This window comes from Macrotis lagotis, chromosome 8 (assembly GCF_037893015.1).
Source record: "Macrotis lagotis isolate mMagLag1 chromosome 8, bilby.v1.9.chrom.fasta, whole genome shotgun sequence".
NCBI lineage: Eukaryota > Metazoa > Chordata > Mammalia > Peramelemorphia > Peramelidae > Macrotis > Macrotis lagotis.
In genome coordinates, this window is record NC_133665.1 from 50,866,347 (window position 1) to 50,889,599 (window position 23,253).

Sequence of the window (23,253 nt, forward strand, 5' to 3'; positions counted from 1 at the left end):
GGATAAAGCACTGGCCTTGGAGTCAGGAGTACCTGGGTTCAAATCCAGTCTCAGACACTTAATAATTACCTAGCTGTGTGGCCTTGGGCAAGCCACTTAACCCCATTTGCCTTGCAAAAAAACCTAAAAAAAAAAAAGAACCCCTATATTTAGAGTCTCTTGGAAAGTTATGTGTCACCAAAACATGTCAGACAAGGGACTATATACATAACACAGAACATAAATATGTATATATTTATATAGGCAGGTAGGTAGTGCAGAGAATAGAACACTGGGCCTGAAGTCAGGAAGACTTGAGTTCCAATCCAATTTTAGACACTTATTAACTGGACCCTGGACCAGTCACGTAATCCTTTTTGGCTCAGTTTCCTCATCTGTAAATGAGCTGGAGGAGGAAATAGCAAACTACTCTAGTATCTTCACCAAGAAAACCCCAAATGGGGTCATGAAGAGTTGGAAATGATGGAAATGACCGCACATCAGCAATAAATATACACATACACACAAATTTATACACACACACACACACACATATACACACATGTCTATGTAGATGATATAACTAGTAAACATCTCCAATGAAATGGTATATATATCTATAATTTTGCAGACCTCAAAATATTATATAAATATTAGATATTAAAATATAAAGGACAAGGTGGAGAGCCATTTTGTGCCATTATTTCTCATGAACTGATACAGGGATTCTTCCTAGAAATTCCTAGATGATCTCCCACACTACCTATGTCTTTGGCCTTTCATTTTTTTTTCAGAGTCCCTGGTTGGCTATAAAATATTTTTCATCAAATTTCACTAGGATACATAAGTTTTATATGTGCACTGCCTTTCTTTTCTCAGCTGTCCTAGCAGAAAGATATACCACATGACCATCCATTTTGCTACTAAATGGTGAAAGATATTAACTCTTGCCAAAATATTTTGAAGATTTCCCAGAGCTAAGGCCCAACAAGCAGATTGTACTCTGAGTTTGTCTTAATAATATTTCTTTGCATTGTGGAATGATTTCACCCTCTGGGAGTGAATTGTTTGGACCTGCACCAAGTGTTCACGGAGGGATTTCCAAGGGCCATCTATCACATATTCACAATCCCTGTTCTTTGTACCATACTCCTGTTCCCATCATAGAACTCTGGTTCTGTGTCTCACAGAGTAATCATGACCCCAAGACTGTTCCCATGGGATCCAAGAACCCCACATTGACCCAAGAAATGTTAACCATGAGAACTGTCTCAAGACCTAAGAATGATTGTGTTGTGGACCAATGCCTTTCATGTAAGTATACATGCAGCATTAAATCCCTTTTCTTGGGTTGGAGGGTTTCTACCTGCTAGTGTTGTTTTCCTCACTCTGAAATTAATTAAATTGTTTGTGTTTTGACTCTCCTGTCTCTGGCCTGCTCTGTTTCAGCTCTGGCCATCTGCAGGTTAGAGGCTCTATTGTTTGAAAAATAAATCCCTACAACCTAATAAAGCAAGAAAAAATGTTGAAAAAGATGTTGTAGCCCATGGAGTGCTGAGATTCAAATGATGTGAATATTTGGACAGTAAGAAATACAACATGGTAGCAAAAATAACTTTTATTAAATGGGGATAAGCTCAAATTTACAAAAGTGAAAGGAATTGTTCTAAGACTAGGCTTGACAGACTAGTCTTCTTGTAGTTTAAGACTGATATTGGAATGAAATAAGACATCTAGAAATCATTCAACTGTTAATAAAGGGAGATTTATTTATCCATAGCAGAGGAAGGATATTCAACAGGGACATTCACAGAAAATATTTTGAGTCATGGAACTTCTTTGCCCTGAGTTGCCCATGGTGGTCCACCAGCATCAATGAGAGGTTAATTAAATCTTGAGGATGTTGCCAAGACTTTTTTTCCCTTTATTGAAATTGCCAATAACTTGTAAGGAAAAATGAACCTATCCTGTATGGGGGCAGGCAGTTAGAGTATTGCTACCACCAGAATTTATATTACTTTGTAAATAATGCAGTATTTACCACTCGCTAAAGAATCTATGCTATGCTAAAGAAAAACGTTATATCTGTGGACCTCACACTTTTTTTACAAAGCAGTTGGGGAAAAGGTGATTCTCCCATATTTTTTCTTTAGGGTCATGTTTGGTCTTTATAATTTTTAAAAATGCATTTTTGATTGTTTTGTATTTTTTAAATTTATATTGTTGAGGTCATTGTGCATAGTATTCTCTTGGCTCTATTAATTTCACTCTGCATCAGTTCATTTAAGATTTTCCATGCTTTTTTTTTAAACTCATCACAGTTATCATGGTATTTAGTAATATTCCATTAATACTTCTGCATCACAATTTGTTTATCCATCCCCTAGTTGATGGGCATCAATTTTATTGCCAGTTTTCTGCTACTATGAAAGTGCTGCCATATTATATTATGAGAATGGGACTTTTCTCAATCACTGATCTCCTTGGGGTAAATGTGTATATATATATATATATATATATATATATATATATATATATATATATATATATATATGAAGAACTTTTGTTTACTGTATGCATCTCCGTAAAAGAAAGGCTCATTTTTTTCTTCCTGTTATTCTGTATATCTTTTTTTAAGTTTTTTTTAGGTTTTTTTTTTTTTTTTGCAAGGCAAATGGGGTTAAGTGGCTTGCCCAAGGCCACACAGCTAGGTGAGACTGGATTTGAACCCAGGTACTCCTGACTCCAGGGCCAATGCTTTATCCACTGCGCCTCCTAGCTGCCCCCCTGTAAATCTTTAAATCATGGAATGTCACATCTCTGAAGAATCCATAGTTGTGGGAGCAAAGAGTTCAAAACAGCTCTCCCTCTTCAAATTTATTTTATTATTAATATGCATTTTAAAACTAAAAAAATTAATAAAGTCAATATGGTGCAAGTCTCCAAATAATTCAAACTATTCGCATTTTGACAACAGAACAAGAATAGTAACAATAAGCCCTCCTCTAAGTTTATATACTTAAGGTTGAGGTAGGCTGCCTTTGTTTTGAAAAAATACATATTGTTGCAATTAATGTGTGTGAATTGTCTTCTTAATCCGTTGACCTTGCTTTGTATCTCTATGTCTTTCCATATTTCTTGGTATTCTTCAAATTCCCCATTTTTTTATAGTATTCCCCATTTTTTATAGTATCAAAACATTCACAGAATTTGAGTTGAAAGTGCAGTCCAGGGCATCCATGAAAAGAATCTCTACCACAGTAAACTTAACAAGTGGTTGACCAATCTCTAGCTTAAAGATCTCAGAGGAGGGACCCATTCATTACTCAGATAAGCTGTTCATTCCACTTCTGGACCATTACATCAAGCTAAAAGTGACTGCTTTACTTCTTTTAACATTGTTCCTGACTCTACTCTCTGGGGCCAGATGAACAAATCTTATCCAATTCCCACAGGAGAATCTTTTAAATGTTGAAGAAAGCTCACATTCCCAATGAGTCTTATCTACTCCAGAGTAAACATGCCTGACTTTTAACCTATCCTTCTATTTCATCCTTTCACCATCCTAGTTGTTCTCTTTTTGGTACTTCTCAATGTCTTTCTTAAATGTGGTGCTTGAAAACTTGAACTCAATACTCCAAATGAAATCTGGTGAAGGCAAAATACAGTATGACTTTCATCTCTCTATTCCTTAGAAGCTATGCCTTTCTTATTGCAGCCCAAGATCAAATTTACTTTAAACTTGTAAATCACTAAATCACTCACATATTTTTCAGAATAACTGGTGTCTTACTACTCATCCTTTCTTCCAACTTCTATACTTGAGAGGCTGAGTGTTTTTAAGTTTAAGACTTTACATTTGCCTAATTAGTCCTGAGAGTCTACTCAGGTCCTTTTGGATTCTGATTCTATCATTCAATGTGTTATCTTTCCCGCTCAATCCTGTACTATCTGGAAATTTGATTGGATATGCCATCTATCCAAACTCATTGACAAAATGTTAAACAGTACAGGGTCAAACATAAATTCCTAGAGTACCCCACTGGAAATTTTCTGCAATGGTGATTTTGAAAACCATTAACTAACTTTTTTGAGATTAACCATTCAATCAATTATTTTTATGAGATAATATTTATATGGAACTTTGTACAGTACCTGGTCACATAATAAGCATTATATATAAATGCTTATTTCCTATTCCTTCCCTATATCATCAATTATTCAATCCCCTAATTACTGAATTTTTTAAAGCTGAATAATATAGCTAAAAATGTTCTTGTATAGAAAAAAAATTTTTCCCCCTCTTTGAATTAATTTAGGATATAATCCCAGCAAGGCCAAAGGTACAATTAGTTTTGACTTTTATTGCAAATTGCCACATGTACCATGCAAAAATCTTAAGCCAACAATGTAATTCCCCATAGTTCAACCATCATTGAATTGGATCATTTTTATTATTTTCATTCTTTTGAGAGGTTTACATGGTGTTATCTAAAGGTTGTTTTGATTTTCATTTATCTGATTATTTAAAAAACCTAAACAACTTTTCACTTTATACTACTGCAAATATAGGTAACATGACTAGTTTCTAACTCAGTCTTCTTCAACAGAAAGGACACTCTTGTGTTCCTTATGGTTGCCATGGCACCTTCTCCCTCTGAGGAGCATCCTGGACAAGAGCTATGTTCTTTGAGATTCAGAGACTCTGATACATTCCCCAGCTCCGCATTTCTCTAGATGACTGTGTTTATTTAAACTAGGTTTGAGCTTCTTAACTTTTTTTTTGTTATGGACATTGTTGGCAGTTCAATGAAATGAACAGTTTTCTTTTCAGAATAAAATGTTTAAATTCATAAAATAAAACACAAGATTGGAAGGGAAACCAGCTATATTGAAATACAACTATTAAAATAAAAATAAAACAAAAGCATGTACACAGACCCCACGTTAAGAATCTTTTGTGTGTGGGGAGTATAGTTCCTGTGGTTTCATACAAACAATAGATTCAGGTCCCCACCTAATTGTTATTCTGGGTTTTAGTTCTCATCTGTAAAATGAGGTGATTGAACTAGATGATTTCAGATATCCTGACTATCTCTAATGGGGTTGAATTGTAAGACATGAAACTGAAATTCCATCCTCTGAACAAAACCTAGCTTTCTGTCTTTTTGTCATATTAGACCAACTCTTTGCTTTTATCATGATCTGGGAACCTTGACCCAGGTCAATCCAGTTCCATATCACCCCAGTTCTGTAACACTGATGCACTCTCTGCTTCACTGTAATGGGTCAAAGATCCAGAGATGAGACCTTTGATGAATTCAGCTGTTACTACTATAACTTCTTCTAGTTAAATACTCCTTATCTAAATTACCCTAGTCCCATACCCCTTTGAATTCAAGCATCTCACCTTAAACCATATTCCTCTTTTAGATTTTGAGGGCTTTCCCAGTCAACAGGCCCATTTCTTAACCTATCCCAACCAACTCTTAGACAAAGTCAACTGGACTTTGAAAAGAGTGGAGAAGAGTGTCATTTGAAAATGTGACCTCTTTGTTGGTGATTCAGAACAGAGGCAAGAAAGGGATAATGAGACAGGGTCTTGGGCATGTAAAGAGAGCCATAACAAGGAATGGAGGATGTCTTTCCCAATTATTTAAGACTGTGATTCTGTGAATTGCAATCCTCTGTTTTTTATACAATGTTTTAGATGGTATTTAGATTCCCCAAAAATAGTGAGAAGGGGTGAAATGTATATAAGGAGCAAGATGACATAGGGAGAATGAGCCCCTATGAGAAGAAGAGGGGGAGCCATGGGGTGAGTGGAGATCAGAGTTCTCCAGAAAAGCAACACTTTAACTTTCCCCAGTTTCTTTTGCCAAGCCATGATTGCAGATAGTTCAATCAGAGAAGACATTTTAAAAGAATTCATATACTGTCTTGAAAAAAATCTTTATTGTAACAGTCAATCCATAGTAAATAGATAAAGAAGCTTGTAAAGTGCACAAAGAACCTCATAGTTTTTCTGACCTCCCCATCCCCAACTCTGCCTATAATTTAAATGTCTGTTCTTAATGAGTCACTCTCCTTGGGTGTAGGATAGGGGTTGGGGTGTCTTCAAATATAATTTTAATGAGGCAAGTAAGGATTCTGACCTAATCTTTGCCCCACTTGTAATCTTATAGGTTTTATTTATTTATGCCAGGTCCATCTCCAGGGAAACACTTTTTGCTTAGCCACACTTGCCAGAACCTTGCCTAGGATCCATGAAAGATGAACTAAAGGGGTCTAAGAAAATCCAAGATAGCAGCAGTTGGAATGTGAAGAAGATCCCTGAGGGATGGAGATCAGGGGTATTTGAATTGATGGTCTTTAGGATCCAGGGGGTGTAGATGCTGACGTTGGTGTAGACATCAGGGAGGTTAACACCATTACAACCTAGTTCCCAGACCATAATACCAGCCTGATACCAGGTACCATTAACCTTACAGGACAAGGGTCCTCCAGAGTCATCCTGGAAGATAAAAGAGGGAATGGAACAGATAAGGGCTTGGGAAAAAAGGATTCATAGGGTTGAGCTGAGAGGGAAAGGGTCCTAGAATAGGTGGTGGGGGTAGCTGGGGCTACTGGGAAAACTGGGTCCAATTTAGCAATCCCAGTGGGAATTTGGAGAGGTCAAACAGAATCAAATTTTTTATTTAATTCTTACACTCACCTGGCAGATATTTTTACTGCTATTTGGAAAGCCAGCACAGAACATGTCCTCAAACATTAGATCTATCTGACTCAGACTGTTTAATCTCTCGTGATAATAGATGTTGCAGGTCTTTTGGTCGATGAGGGGCACTTCTATTTCTTGCAGGTTCCTTTGTGTTTTCAACCCTAATGATGTGGGAAAGAGGATGGAAACTTATAGTTGAAATAGGGTCAGAAAGGAGCAAATTCAAAGAATAAGATTCAGAAGTGTCCGATTCTATGGAGGGGAGCCAAGAATTTAAATGATGAATCCCAGATCTTCAACATTCACAAAAGGGTAGAGTGGCCTAAATAACATACATTGTACAAATCAACTTTCTTTTATATTTTCTCTAAAGCAGAGATTCTTAACGTTTTTTTGGGGGGGAGGCATGTGTAAGGGACTTTAGCAAAATGGTAAAACTGAGAATCATGTTTTAAATGCATAAAACTACCAACATCCTTTTGAAGGATTATGAATACCTATTAATACTAATAAGTAATACTAACAAAAACTAAAACTAGTAAATAGTAATGAGTAAAAATTGAGTCTGTTCTAACATTCTCACATTTATGAGCACATACCCAGTCTGCCAGTCTAGGGGTTCCCTCCCAATATATTTCAATATCTCTAGTCTCCTAGGGTGGCTACACCTTAGACCTTTACCATTGTTCACACCCTTTCCATGCCACCTCCATCATCTTGAACTCTAATCACAATCTCCTAGCTAGCTTTCTATTTATTCCCTCCTGTCCTTCCTCTTTAAGTGAAACTTTGTTCTCATGCTAACTTTTGATCCCTCTGATCCTCCCTGTTCTCCCACTTATTAGCTTTAGGATTTGGGAGAAAAGCTATGGAACCCCTCTGGGTCTCAATTTCTTATGTTACTTATTTCAGGTTCAAATGAGATACGGGCTAAGAAGGTGCTTTGTAAGGAGCTGTAGAAATGCCAGGTTTTATTCTTAAAAATAGCCCATGTTTAATGTAATTATACATGTATCTGTTAGATAGATGTGCTGTCAAGGGGAGGGGGGAGAGAAGGAGAAATATGTGTAACCCAAAACCTTACCAAAAAATGAATCTGATCACTATTTTTGTAAGTAGTTGGGAAAATACATAAAATGATTTAAAAAAAATCAACAGTCCCTCTTACTCATTCTCACATTGTCCATCCAGCCTTTGTCCCCAGCCAGCCACCCAGCACGAGGTCACATTCTGAAACTCTCCCAAGGAAGTTGGAAGACAGATGGGCTGGATACTCTTTGTGAAGGGTATTGGGGAGCTCATCTTTGCTAGAGCGATGTCCTTGGATGGATGACTTTTGTAGTAAGGGTAGAGGATGATTTCTGACAAAGATCTTTCATAAAACTGGTTGGCATTTAGCTGATGGGGCTTGATTTTCTTGGATCCCAGCTGAACCTTCCAAAACTGGGGAGTTTTTGTTTGACTGTAGAGAAGAAGGGCATGAGAGGTAATGACTTCAGAAGCTGCTGAGTTTGGTGGGGGGCTTTGTCTGTGGAGGGTTGGGGGTGGGGTGGGATGAGTCCAGGGAGCAGTGAGAGTCCCTGAGGCTAGGAGAATATCCAAAAGAATGGCTCCTTTTGATTCAGTAGACTGGTGTGAGGTCTTGTTTTTATGCTTAGGAACCTCTGGGGCTATACTGAGTGGGTGACAATTAGTCCAGTTCAGATATGCAGAGTTACTTAGAACTGGAGAAAGGATCTGGGGAATAAGGGATGTCAGAAATGGGCATCAGATCCAGAAACGGGGAAGTTAATAAGGGACCTCTCTTTTCCCCTCCTCCCCCTCTTCCCTTCTACCTAAGGCTCTTGTGGTTCTAGAATCCTACCTTACCTTGACTTGTATAAGGTCACACAACTAGAAAGTGTGTTAGATTTGGCACTCAGGTCTTCCTGACCCCAGGCCCTACTGCTCTATCCACTAAGCTATCTGGCTGTCTCTAGGTGGGGCCCTGGAGTCAGTAGGACCTGAGTTCAAATCCTAATTAGCTGTGACCCTGGGCAGGTCATGCACTCTGATTGCCTCACATCTCCAGTCTTCCTGATTCACATCTGGCCACTGGACCCAGATGGCTCTGGAGGAGAAAGGGAGGCTGGTGACCTAACACAGCATCCCCTCACTCACATCCAATTCATGTGCTTGTCATGGCAGCACCTCCCTGAGGTTGTGGTCTTCAAGAACCACCTCCCCTTGCCTCATGTCAGCACTTACTTGGTGAAGCAGTGGGCAGCAGTTAGCACCCAGCTTGGGGAGATGAGGGTGGCCCCGCACCAGTAGTTGGTCTTATAGACGAGCCTGGCCAGCCAGGGCCACCTGACCAGGGGGGTGTCCGGACCCTCAAGGATTCGCTCTGGGACGTGGGGGTGTCCACAAACTTTGAGGAGAGGCCAAGAGAGATTGGAGGGATTGGGACGTCCTGCCTTGGTTCCTTTCACCCCAAGCTCCACTGACCTGGGGTACCATCCCTTTCTACACTCTTCCTTCCCACAGACCCATCTCTTCCCTGAGGCAGTGCACCCCCCACCCCCAAAAGAGCGAGTGACTTACCTGCCTTCATATTTAACCCTTTGATATCCGAGGGAGGGAAACAGGAGAGAAGAGGAGAGATTTACCTGGGAGTTTTAGCATTCCTGTAGGCCGGCAGCCCCCCACCCCCAGCCTCCCCTCCCCCTCCCCCTCCGGTCCTGAGGATCTCGAGGCTCAGCATCCCCAAGCCCCCTCCCCCGGGTCTGGCTCCCCGCCCCGCCTCACGGTATCCCTGGGCCCTCACTAGGAGGGGCAGCAGGAGGCCGAGGCCGGCCCAGCACATGGCGGCGAGGGCCCGGGCAGGCACCGCGCCGGAGCTCCGCTGCCCCGTCCCTCCGCGCCGCCGGGGGCTCCCTCCTCGGGAGCCGGGCCGCCTGCGGTTACGGGGCCGTACCAAGCAGCTGCGGGCGCGGGGGCGCTGCCCTCGGCCCGCCTCCCCCGCGGCCCCGGCCCCAGTCCCACGGCCCCGGCCCGGCCCCAGTCCCACGGCCCCGGCCCGGCCCCAGCCCGGCCCCGGCCCCAGTCCCACGGCCCCGGCCCCGGCCCCGGCCCCAGTCCCACGGCCCCGGCCCCGGCCCCGGCCCCGGCCCCGGCCCCGGCCCCGATCCCCCGAAATTTTATTAGGAACGTTATTATCCGCAGACTCCAGGGTTAAGAATCAGCAAAAGAGAGAACTGCGCGCGAGGCCGGGACCTTCCGGTGTATCCAGTCCACGGGGATAAACCATATTTACAAACAAACATCTAACAGAGACGTTTCCATTATTGCATGTGTTATCTATGTATAACGATTAAATATTATAGAATGTAGGAGATGGGAGCATTATGTGTGAAGATGAGATTATGATTATCATTCCTGTAATCATAAACGTATGGCTTTTGTTAAAATACTTCATATATACATTATATTATGTATAATTATAAATATTTTAATGTATTATATAATATATGATTATAAATGTTTTAACATACATTCTATATAGTTATATTATGTATAATTAATATATTATGTATAATTATAAATGTTTTAACATTATATTATGCATACTTATAAGTATTTTAACACATTATATTGTATATAATTATATTATGAATCAATGTTATGTATAATTATAAATATTTTAATATAATATATGATTATAACTGTTTTAATATATTATATTATACATAATCATATTATGTATAATTAATATGTATTATGTATAATTATAAATGTTTTAATATATTATATAATTATATTATGTATAATCAATATATCATATTATATATAATCATACATATTTAGCGGATTATATATAAAATCATATTATGTATAATTATGCATATTTTATTATATCATATATAATTATATTATGTATAATTAATATATATGATTATAAATATTTTAATATATCATATTATATAGAATTATATTATGTATAATTAATATATTATTATATATAATAATAGACCATATTGATTATACACAATATATTATAATATATAATATATAAATTACACATAATATATTATATTATATATAATGTATAATTATGAAGTCAGAGGAATCCCTGACTTCAGACATCATCTTTCTTTGTAACCCTGGCCAAGTCACTTCACCTGTCTAGGCCTCAGTTTTTTCATATTTAAAATGAGTATAGCAGAACCAATGTCCACTTTCAACTCTAAATCTAAAATCCTTTAAGTGAATCCTTTAAGTTGGACTTTATGTATAATACATATACATTTATTAGGATACTTTAAAAATTGACCTTTTTGTGTCCTCTGGACATCATTTATTTTTTTGTTTTTAAAAAAAGTTTGATTGTTTTTTGTGTGTATTTGTTTTTAAAAATTTGATTTTTTTGTATTTTTTTGTGTATTTTTTTTTTTTTAGGTTTTTGCAAGGCAAATGGGGTTAAGTGGCTTGCCCAAGGCCACACAGCTAGGTAGTTATTAAGTGTCTGAGGCCGGATTTGAACTCAGCTACTCCTGACTCCAGGGCCAGTGCTCTAGCCACCCCTTTGTGTATATTTTTCAAAAAAGTGTTTGTGTGTATATGTGTGTGTGTGTGTGTGTGTGTGTGTGTGTGTGTGTATGTGTGTGTTTAAAAAAATTGTTTGTTTTTTCCTTCCTTCTCCACCTACCCTTGGTATTTTTGGCATTTATGTGTTTATGGTAACTGTACAAGAAAAGTCCTGATGAGATCACCTTCTTGGGAAGAGGGTTCCCTCCCTCAGGGACAATAAAGCAATCTAACCTTGAACCCAGGGAAAAAGCAGGTGGAGCCAGCCAGCTGGGCAGGGAGGGATGAGAAATGTGGTTTCTGCCCTTCAGGAAATGTCCCGAATATAGGAGTATTGTAATTCCGGATGGAGGAGCTAGGTGGCATAGTGGATAGAGCACTTGGAGTCAGGAAAACCTGAGTTCAGAGCCATCCTCAGTCACTTTTCACCTGTGTGTCCCCGGTCATGTCACTCAGCCTTATCTGCCTCAGTTTCCTCCTCTGTAAAATGAGCCAGAGAAGGAAATGGCAAAACCACTTCAGTATCTTTGCCAAGAAAACCCCAAAATAGAGCTCTTGAAGAATCAGACACACCTGATCAGGAGTTTTTAGGTGTGGAAATGGAGAGAGTGCTGAGCCTGGAGTCATGAAGATCTGAATTCAAATCCAGCCCCAGTCACCTTAGCACCTGTGATGCTAGGCATGTCATTTAATCTCTGCTGGCCTCAGTTTCCTCACCTGCAAAATGAGAATAATAGTACCCCACTTCCCAGGAGTGTTATGAAGATCAAATGAAATGGCATATCATAGGCAGTTAATAAATATTTATTTCCCTTCCTCCCTTTACAGTTCTATGTTTTTTACTAGCCATAATCATGAAAAGAAATCAGGAAGAAACAGCATTGCTAGACTTGGCAAGAGGAATCCCTGACTTCAGACATCTTTCTTTATAACCCTGGGCAAGTCACTTCACCTGTCTAGGCCTCAGTTTTTTCATATTTAAAATGAGTTTAGCAGAACCAATGTCCATTTTCAACTTTAAATCTAAAATCCTTTAAGTGAATCCTTCTTTAAGTTGGACTTTATGTTGGATATTCATTGTGTACAACTGAAAAAGATATCTAGGAAATGAATGCTCAGTAAAGGAGGTGGGTAGACATATAGCAAAAGCAAAGAGATGATAAATGGACAGTTTGATTCCCCAATTTATCCATGAAGAGTTAAGTGGCTAGTGGGATGCTGTGTTTGCTCTCCTTGTGAATGGCATGGTATTGGTTACCTCAAAACCCCAAACTTAGCAGAAACTTATGGAAGAGAACAGTAACAACTCAAAAGAATTTGTTATGACTTTCCACTCAGGGAAAACCAGGACAACCTAAGGAAGTTTTACATTAGATTTGTCTATACATGTATTTGTATGTTCATATGCATGTGCATGTATATTTATATATATATGTATGTACATATGTAGGGCAGCTAGGTGGTACAGTGGATACAGCACTGTCTCTGGAGTCAGAAGGACTTGATTTCAAAACCAGCCTCAGATAAATGACACGTATCAGCAGTGTGACCTTGGGCAAGTCACTTAACTCTGATTACCTGGTCATCCTCATTCATATCTGGCCACTGGACCTAGATGACTCCAGAGGAGGAAAATGAGGCTGGTGAACTAGCATAGCACCTCCTCACTCAAAATCCAATTCATTTGCTTGTCATGGTCTTCAAGAATGAAGGACAAAGAGGCAGCTAGGTGGTGCGATGGATAGAGCACCAGCCCTAGTGTCAGGAGGACCTGAGTTCAAATCTAATCTCAGACAATAGTTACCTAGCTGTGTGACTGTGGGCAAGTCACTTAACCCTATTGCCTTGCAAAAACTTAAAAAAAAAGAATGAAGGACAAACATCATCACCTATGCATCTTATTGTACGTATTTAAAAATGATATTCAGAGAAGGAATCCATAGGCTTCATTAGACTATTAAAGGGGTTCATGATAGAACAAGAGTTAAGAATTTTAAGGTCCCTTTATCAACCCACAGGTGGAAACTCTCTTCCCTTTTGTCACGGAAGGTCTTCTAGTGTCAGAACTCTTAACAGTAAATAATCTGAATGGTTTCGATTTAGAATTCAGGGTTAGTAAAGGGTGGGAGAGATAAAGGAAAAAGCCTAGAAGGGGCAGCTAGGTTGCATAGTGAATAGAGCACCATTTTTGGAGTCAGGAGGACCTGAGTTCAAATCCAAACTCAGATAATAATTTCCTAGCTGTGTAACCTTGGGCAAGTCACTTAACCCCATTGCCTTGCAAAACCCTAAAAAAAAAAAAGTCTAGGAAAGGAAGGGAGAAAAATCTGTAAGAGACTAATGAAGCAAGGCCAGGCAAACTGGTCACCTTTGGGACTGAGGTTCAGACTGGATGAGAACAACTTCACTGAGTGAAGATGCCCTCTATCAGATAGGAAAGAAAGAAATCAGTCAGGTCAGGGAAACTCAGACCTTGAAGGAATGTCAACACTAAGAAATTCTCTAGGCAGGAGGAGGGTAGGGGTAATTGCTGAAGTTATTTGTTCTTTATTTTCAAAGAGGGCCAGTGACAACATGGGAAGAAGATTTATGAGTGAGGTGGATTTTAAGCAAGGTTTTGTTTGGGACCCATTGTTGGCCAATCAATGAGAACCAAAGTGATTTGGGGTCTGTAAACCTCTCTCTTACCTAACCTTAATGACTGAAAGGGTGTTGCTTCAAAGTCATCAGTCTGCCTTTAACTTAAAGTTTAGTGGCAAGACAAAAGTCTGGACAATTGGTGATGGCCTGGGACTCAGGGGATCACCTTGGCATCTTTGATATCCGACCAAGCTCTCAGAACTCCGTGGTCAGGTGACTTCATGGCCATTAAAACAAATTGATCTTAGCCATCCAATCTGCTGGGGGAAGTCTTTGCATGCTTGGGCTAGACAGATTTGAGGCCCATAGGTTACCCTTAACCTAGTATTAGCCTGTCTGCCCAGAATGTTTACTGGGGTTTGGCCACTGTTTATGCCATACATTCTTGGAATCACAGGTGAGGGTTGAATTCTAAGTAGGCACCAAAGGTGGATGAAAAATCTTGGGTGATCCCTCACACTGGAAGGGCTAGTCCTTCCTGAACTCCTCACATATCTCATGAGGAGGGTAAGTAATATCTTGAAGGATACAGGCTGATAGGCCTCTGATTGGAAAGGATAGAAATTGGAATAGAGGACAAATAGGCTTGCCAACTCACGTTTTATGATCTAGCAGCTTGGATTAAAAGAAAAAGACATGGACTTTGGAAACTTTGGTTTGAATTCTAGCTCTGAAACCTGTTATCTGAACAACTACTACCAAGGCTCAGGTTTCTTATCTGTGAAATAGAGATAATAGTTGCATTGCCTACCTCACATTGATGTTGTACTGGAAGACTGTGAAGGTTCCTCTAGCACTCTCTACATTTAACCCGCACTGGCTTCTCCATTCCCTTCTTTGGCAGGGCCTGCTAATGTCATTGGGAGCTAGTTTCCCTAGATGGAATTGGTGAAGCTCCTGAAGGACAGCTCTGTGATGTGTATTCAAGACATGATTTAGAATTGATAAGAAGAGAGAATAGGGCAAAAGCAGAGAAGGTATGAACTTTAGTGAATAGAAGTGAATAGAATGCCCCAGAGCCAGAGGCATGTGGGTAAAACTGATTCCCCAAAATGTCCCTTGATTTCCAAGTCCTGCTAAGATTGGATTAGCCTGAGACCCATTGCTGACCAATCAATGAATGTCAAAGTGATTTGGAGTCTGTAAACTTCAAGAAATCTTACTAGGCCTTTGGGCAGAGCACCTGCAAGTCCACAAGAAGAAAAGGAGAAAGAAGGAAAGAAAGGAAGGAAGGAAGGAAGGAAAAAGGGAAGAAAAGAAGAGCTATGTAACAGCATTGGGGCTGTTCCTATTACTCACAGAGGTTGTTGTTAGTCCTTCATTCTTGAAGAAGACCATGACATATGACATTGTTGGGCCTTGGTTGGTTTGGAGTGAATTCAGTCATTAACTGTTTGTTTTGGCCAGAAACCTCCCTTCCTAGACTGAATTTTTTTTTTTTTTTTGGACTACACAAAAAGAGGGTCCTAGCTTCTTTTATTTCTCATCTGTCTCTGAGATTCTTATCCTCCCAACAGTTTTTTCTCCTTTTTTTTCTTGAAGTGGTCACTCTTGGTCTCTTTGCCTCATCTCTCTCTTACCTAACCTTAATGACTGAATGGGTGTTGCTTCAGTCAAACTGTGACTGGGAAAGACCTAACTTTAAAAAGTCAAGGTTTCCCACTTGATTTGTATCTGGCCACTGGATTCAGATGGCTCTGGAGGAGAAAGTAAGGCTGGTGATTTTGTTCAGCCCTCCCTCACTTAAATCCAACTGACTTGCGTGTCATGGAAGACCTCCCCCTCCCCATGTCATGGTCTTCAAAAATGAAGACCAAACAACAAGGAGATAGGACTTTTGAGGTGAAATTACTCAATCCTTGTTTGGACTGTATCATTGCATTGCATTCTTGTATATTTTATTATTTAAACTAATCAGGGTGACTTCCCTGATTTCTGTGTAACAATGGAAATTTTTGCAAAGGAATCTTTAATTTGAAAGATATAATACCAAATATACAAACTGCCCCAATTTGTGGAGGGTCTAATTCTCCTCCTCCCCTTCACCATCTCAGTCTCTGGGGAAGGGAAGAGAATTGAGTTCATGGCTTAGTTCCTGTGGAGCACAATCCCAGGTTCAAGTCCCAATACCTCCCTCCCCCAGACTTGAGTCCCAGGCACTCTGACTTCTCAGGGTTAACATGTCAGTGGGACTGGTTGCTATCTGAGAACATTTCAGGGTTCTCTTTGATGTCTTGAATTTCTTTAGTCTGCCAACCTACATTGATGCATTACTGGTGGTGTTGTGAATGAATCCAAATATCTGGAGAACAATATGGAACTATGCCCAAAAAGCAATAAAACTGTTTACCCTTTGACTCAGCAATTCTAATCTAGGTCTATATCCAGAAGAAATTGTAAAAAATGGGAAAAGATCACATATTCCAAAATATTAGTAGCAGCTGTTTGTGTAGTGGCAAGGAATTGGAAACTGAGGGGATGCCCATCAGTTGGGGAATGGCTAAACAAATTAAGGTACATGAATACTATGGAATATTATTGTTCTATTAAGAAGCTATAAATGGTTGGACTCCAGAAAAGCATGAGTTACAGGATTTGATGCTGAATGAAGGGAGCAGAACCAAGAGAATATTGTACACGTTAACAACAACATTGTGGGATGATCAACCTTGATGTAAGCACTCCCCTCAGCAGTTCAGAGAGCTAGGACAACCATATTAGACTGGCTATGGACAATGTTATCACAATCAAATGGAGGAAAAACAAAACAAAAGAAAAAGGAAAACCAACCCTTCAGAATCTGATGAACACTTTATAAAAATTATCTCTTATTCCTTTCCCTTAATCCTAATTCCCTATACTGAAAATTACTACTATGTATGTTTATCCAAAATATGTATGTACAATGCTAGCCTGTTTGCCACTGAGGGGAGAGAGGGTAGGAAGGGAGGGTGGAAAGAAATTTTATAACTTAAAAATATACATGTGCATATGGATGAAAATAAATACAATTTTTAAAAAGTCTGCCATCCTAGCTCCAAGGTCACTAGGCTAGTCCTGTGGGGATCATCTACAATATCTAAAATTAAAGACAAACCACCCAGAACAGAAACAAACATCACCAGCCCTATATCTTTAATTGGGAAAGCAAAGAAAGGATGTTTTTGTTCCTTCTCACTGGTTTGGCTCATGGCGTCCACACTAGGTACAGCAGATGAGAGAGAAAACAGTGTAAAAGATGGGGAGTGGGGAGAAATGGGGATGTGGGAAGAGAGTGAAAGGCTTGGTCTTGCCAATTTTAAAGATGCAGGCAGCCAATCAAAGGGATACCCCTCCTTGCTATGTGATGGAACAAAGAGAGTGTAAACTGGGTCCCTCAAAAGCATCTCCATGTTAGAACTGAATATGCCCGGAAAAGCCCAGGTTATACCTTTTGACTACTTGTTTTATATATATTTGCTTGCAATCTTGTGATTTTCTTTTTTTGTGTACCAAACATTTGGTGGGAGAACTAAATTGACCAAGATTAAACTATTGCTATTTCCAATCTGGAGCAACCAGGGAAAGAGGTTTTTGTTCTGAAAATCCTGAAAGCAGCATAACCCTGAACTGAAAATATATGATGTGTAAAAGATAGATAAAATTTTAACCTAATGTCCCCTTTGAAGACAGGAGAGTGAAAGAGGTATTGCTTAGTCATGGTCATCATTCTTCTTTCCACAAAGAAAATTAATGTCCCTTGGAGATATTGAACAGGTCATTTCAGATCATATCTATCTGAAAAATTCCTGTTGTGCTCCAATTGTTTGGTTCTTTATTACCTAGTTTAACCTGCTATACTGGTAATTAATCCAAAGAGTACCCAAACAGCAAGAAAGAATCGAAAGGGCACCAATGTGTAAGATACTCACATGTGGCAAAGGGGCTTTTCCCTGACTCCAGAATTGCTTCACTTCCTTGATGGAGTTCTCAGCTGAGGGTGTCCTTAGCAGTATTTTTTTGGGGGTACTCTCAGGGTCAGTGTCTTTTTTGAGTTCATACCATTTTTTTCTCCCATAAGGAGTCATAATCTCTAGACCTACTGCCATCATCTGTCTGTAAGAACTACCTCTTTTGTCAGCTATTACAACTCCAGGGAAGTCTGTGACTGATTCCTGGAGGCACTGAAAGCTCTGATGGATCTTCTAGTTGTTGGGATATTCCCCTTTCAGAGAGGAGGAATGAGGGATAGAGGAAAAACTGAAAGAGAAGAGAAAATAGAGAGAAAAATCACAGATAAAAACAGAGAGAAAGAAACCTGGAGAAAGGGGGGGGCAGAGAGAGTTAGAGTGAGAGAGAATAAAATGGACAGGAAGAGAGAAAGATGAAGAGAAGAGAGGAGGAGAGGAGAGGAGAGAGAGAGAGAGAGAGAGAGAGAGAGAGAGGAGGGAAGAGGATCGATCCCGAGGACAGATCAAGGAACAGACATGGATATGATCTCATATAGAAGAGTAAGAAGTAGCTGGACAGGTAAGAGCTGAACTGAGAGAAATGTCATGATAACCCCAAGAGAGGAGAAGGCTTCAGAAATGTTTCATTAGATGAATGTATTTAGCCTAGGTATGAGAGAAGTCTGAAGAAGAAGTATGTTATAAAACTTATGGAAAACTCAGGAGACTACCTGCTGAGGCATCAGAAGTATGTTGAAGGATACAGGATGACTTTAAGTCAAATAACTTGAGAGAGATGATCTTTGTCAGTTCACAGCTTTAGGGTAATTGTGCTTTAATGGCTCTTCTAAGCATTTCCTATTAATTTCATTTTAAAATTTCTTCTACTTGGGATGATGTAGTGGGATGGGATTATTGAGCTCTGAGAAGGGAGAGTTGATTAGGTATGGGTAAAACAGAGAAATGGGAAAATGCAGGAATATCTATCTCTCCTTTGGTTGAGAGAATATACCCTAGTGGATCAGGTCTAGTTTTTGCAGCTGTTTTACTATCTGAGAATGCTATAAAATTTGATTGCTATCCAAGAACATTACAGAATTGTCTTTCATGTTAGAGGACTCTTGAATTTCATTAACACTGCTAATATTAGATGATATCCTTATTTTAATCACAGACTCCACTTCCTTGTAGAATTCCTAATACTGGCTTCCAAATGAGTCCTACCTTCAGTTTCAGACTGATTCCAAAACTTAACCTAAGACTAGAACTCAGCCTTTGGCATAGTGCTTAATTTTGATCATAGATTTAACTTTTGAGTTCTGAGCACCAGTCAGGTTTCTTACTCCTGCTCCAGAAAGAGGACAAATCTTTTTTTATTTTTTAAAATGACAAATCTTAACCCCAGACTGATTCCTAATTTTGGCCAAATTGTGATGTTAACTCAAAATAATTCCTTAGTCCTGATCACAAACTGAGGTCTAATCCTTACAATATTTTAAGCTTCTAACCTTAGTTTTAAAGTGTGTTTCTAATCCGAGCCCTCAGTTGACTCCCTAAATTGGCCAAAGATGAATCTCCTAATCCCAGGTCAACATTGACCTGGTCACATCGGGTCTCCTAACCTTAGACCCAGACTGGTCACCTTATCTGGCTCCTTAATCCCCACTAGAAGCTCATACTTCTTGACCTATTAAGGCCACAGAATTACACTTGAGGTGACTGCATTGAGCTTTGATCACAAACCCATAGTGACTAACCCTGACCCCCAAACCTAGTTTTCACTGCATTCACTCTCAAACTGACCCTTAGCTCCAGACAGAACAATATTTGTAATGTATAAATGTTGTTTATACATTCACTGTTCCTACCAGATACCAGGTTGTCCCTCACTGAGCTATAGACCAATTCCTAACCCTGACTTGAGATATCATGCAATGATGCTCACATTTCATGACTCTCCTTTCTGCTTTGCTCCCCCCCATCTGTCTTCCCTCCCTATTCTACTTTCCCTTTTTTAATCCACAGATTTCCTTTTCTTATAAAGACCCATATATTCTCCTTCATGTTCCATTGCCTCCTGGTGCTTGCAGTCAATAACCCACTTCCTTCAGTTTATGCTTACCTTTCAGTTTCTTCACCCAAAAGGCCCCTCTTTTAATCTGGTTTTTAGTCTTTTCCTTACCTAGACTTAATTGATGGCCTATGTGCCTTAAAGTCTACCTGCCGTGGAACATTCCTTCAGCTTTATACTTGAATGGATCATATTAGGAATAAGAAAATGAAATTTCTTGTTCCAGTGGGTAAATTGGAACAGCATGAGGTGGCTAAACTAGAGCAAGACCTAGGAAACAAGAGTTTGGGTTCTGGAAATGAAGTTTTCATTCCTTAGCACCTAACTCTTCAAGATGAAGTATTTTGATTATAAAAATCTGTCCTTCCATTTACTGATGGAGTGTGGGACATTGGGAAGAAGACTGAGACTAGGGTAAGGAATTTTGGATTCTAGCTTCAGCTATTGATGTTTTGGAAGCCTGAGTGTTGTTTTGTTTTCAGGCTTGTCTGATTTCTTTTTGGGATTTTCTTGGTACAGTTACTGGAGCGATTTGCCATTTCCTTCTTCAACCCATTTTACAGATGAGGAAACTGAATTAAACAGGGTTAAGTGACTTGCCCAGGGTCACACAACTACTAGGTATCTGAGACTGAATTTGAACCCAAATCTTCCTGACTCCAGACTCACTGCTCTATCCACTACCATCTAGCTGCCCAGAACCCTGAGAATAAGTTATTTAATGTCTCAGTCTCAGTTTTTTCATCTGTAAAATGAGACTGATAATATCTGTCTCACCTACATACTGCAACTTCTAGAGAGATAAAGGCCACAAAGACTGAAATGTATTGCACAAATGTGAAGCATTATTACTATTAGGAACAAGAGGAAATGGAAGAAATCAAGCATATCCACAAAAGGCCAAAGAGAGCAAAGTAAAAGATTGTGTCAATAAGAAATTAAAATCAACATTTCCTTGGTGGAGGGTATAAAGTGGGTGAGTCTGACTTGGGAGGGGGGTGAGCTGCCTCTGTTGTAGATGGGGGCTAGGTATAGGGGTCACTCAGGACAATAATTTTTGCAATTATCCTCACATATACCTTCCTTTATTTCTCCCCAGCCTGTCACCCAGCACATGGTCATATTCTTAAATAACACCTTGGAGGATGGGATACAGATGGGCTGTATGGTCTTCTTGATATGAACTGGTGATTTCAGTTTTACCAAAGCCATGTCCTTGGGGTGGTCTATCACTGAAGTTAGGATGAATGATGATTTTTGTCACAGAAACATCTATGGGATGCTTTAAATTGAATCACAATGGTAGGAGAGCAGTTGCACCCACATGAAATTTCCAATTTCTGATATCTTTTTTGCTAAAGAGGGAAAAAGAGGAGAATAGATAATATATATGATAGTCCCAGGGTTCCTAGGTCTCAGGTACATTGGAGATGATTTAAATCTACATCTTTGATTTTACAGATAGGGAACTGAAGGCCAGAGAGGTTGTAATTTCTCTGAGGTGTCACAAGGAGCCTGAAATCTTGGAGAGAGTTCTAATCATTGCTACATTGGAATTTGCCATGGTTATCAGTTATGGCTAAACCCTGGACTCAGGGTTTTTTTTAGGGGGGCAAGGTAATGGAGTTGTGACTTGCCCAAGGTCACATGGCTAGTTAAATATCAAGTGTCTGAGGCTGGATTTGAACTCAGATCCTCCTCACTCCAGGGCTAGGGCTCTATTCACTGCTACACCTAGCTTTTGAATGTATACTTTGTATACTGTATACTGACTGTATACTTTGATAGAGCTGCTAACCCCACGCCTGTATTCGAGGGGTCCTTAGTAGGTCCCTCTCCCAAATTTCATATCTACGTGCCTAACATAGTACCTGAATTACACTTAATACAATGGAAAGCATGGTGAATATGGAGTCGGAAATCCTGAGTTCACATCCTTTATTGACTTTTACTTATCTGTGTGCTCTTGGGCAAGTTATTTGACTTTTTTGGCCCTAGGTTTCTTCATTAGTGAAATGAAGGTGTTGGCTTAGGTAGTGTTTCTTTTGGATCAAAATCTATGATTTCTTTGGGCCTGAAAGGTTTGATTCTTTAAATTCATTCCATAAGCACTTGGTTAATAAGCAAGGCACTGTTACCAATGGGTACACAAATATCCCTTTGTGAAGGTTGGGGGCAGTATGGAAGGAGAAAGGGAGGTTCAGTGACCATAAGGCTTTCTCAGGTGTTTGTGGGGATTAGTTGACGGCTAACTGAGAGCAGGAGATGATAGGAATTTGGAATGGGACATACCTGGAAGGAATTGGGAGTAGATGGAGGGGCACAGAAACTGGGGACTCCAAAGGTTCTTTTTTTTTTTTCCATTTTTTAAGGGCAGCCTTTTTGGCATCAGCATTTTTTTCTTTAAGGGTCCATTATTATTATTTATTATTATTATTGTTATTATTGTTTTTAGGTTTTTGCAAGGCAATGGGGTTAAGTGGCTTGCCCAAGGCCACACAGCTAAGTCATTATTAAGTGAGGCCGCATTTGAACTCAGGTCCTCCTGACTCCAGGGCCGGTGCTCTATCCACTCCACCACCTAGCCCCAAGGGTCCCTTATTGTTCATTTGTCTATGTTTTCAGATCTCTGGGGTCCCCTTTCTTCACCCCCCCAGTCTAGAGGTTCTAGACCCTGCTGGGAAGCAGGACGCCCCTGTGGGGGCACCGGCGCAGGCTGACCCTGGATCCTCTGGTTATGGGCAACCTGGGCCGGGCCATTCTCCCCGATTCCACAGACTTGGAGAAGCGGGGAGGGGGACTGGGGAGATGCAGCCCCCCCCCCCCCTTGTTCGCGCCCCTCGGCCTCCCCCATCGGTCTACTCAGCTTTTGTTCTGGTCCCTTGCCCCACCCGCGCCTCAGCTGCCGGGGCCCTGGGGCGGAGGCCTAGGCCTTCCTCATCCCCACCGCGGCCTGAGCCACTTCCCCACCTAGGCTCCGGGGCCCCGCGGGAGGAGGACGGGGCGGCCCGGGTCACGGCCTCCCCGTGGAGGAGGCCCCGGCCTCTGGCCCGGCCGGCGCCCCCGGGAGCCGGGCGCCCCCGGGAGCCGGGCGCGTCCAGGAGCCGGGAGCCCCCGGTAGCCCCCGGGAGCCGGGCGCGTCCAGGAGCCGGGGCGCATCCAGGAGCCGGGCGCGTCCAGGAGCCGGGAGCCCCCGGGAGCCGGGCGCGTCCAGGAGCCGGGAGCCCCCGGGAGCCGGGCGCGTCCAGGAGCCGGGAGCCCCCGGGAGCCCCCGGGAGCCGGGCGCGTCCAGGAGCCGGGCGCATCCAGGAGCCGGGCGCGTCCAGGAGCCGGGCGCCCCCGGGAGC

At 40.9% G+C, this 23,253-nt stretch overlaps 1 protein-coding gene across 1 annotated transcript; it reads right to left on the minus strand.

The window, feature by feature from the left end:
- Positions 1-5,912: 5,912 nt before the first annotated feature.
- On the minus strand, positions 5,913-22,760 carry LOC141496453 (serine protease 33-like). Its single transcript, XM_074198988.1, has 7 exons — positions 22,614-22,760; positions 9,488-9,905; positions 9,284-9,301; positions 8,948-9,110; positions 7,879-8,162; positions 6,695-6,861; positions 5,913-6,493 (listed from the first exon to the last, which is right to left on the minus strand). The coding sequence occupies exons 1-7, from the start codon at positions 22,758-22,760 to the stop codon at positions 6,212-6,214; spliced, it is 1,479 nt and encodes a 492-aa protein (XP_074055089.1). The 3' UTR covers positions 5,913-6,211.
- Between the last annotated feature and the right edge of the window lie 493 nt (positions 22,761-23,253).

Excerpts from the sequence above, each read along its gene's own strand:
- LOC141496453 (XM_074198988.1), bottom strand. The coding sequence starts at position 22,760 with ATGGGGGAGGCCGAGGGGCGCGAACAAGGGGGGGGGGGGGCTGCATCT. Across the intron at positions 9,906-22,613 it reads TCCAGGGTCAGCCTGCGCCG|TCTGCGGATAATAACGTTCC; the intron begins GTGCCCCCACAG and ends TTAACCCTGGAG. Across the intron at positions 6,494-6,694 it reads GCAGTAAAAATATCTGCCAG|GATGACTCTGGAGGACCCTT; the intron begins GTGAGTGTAAGA and ends TTTATCTTCCAG.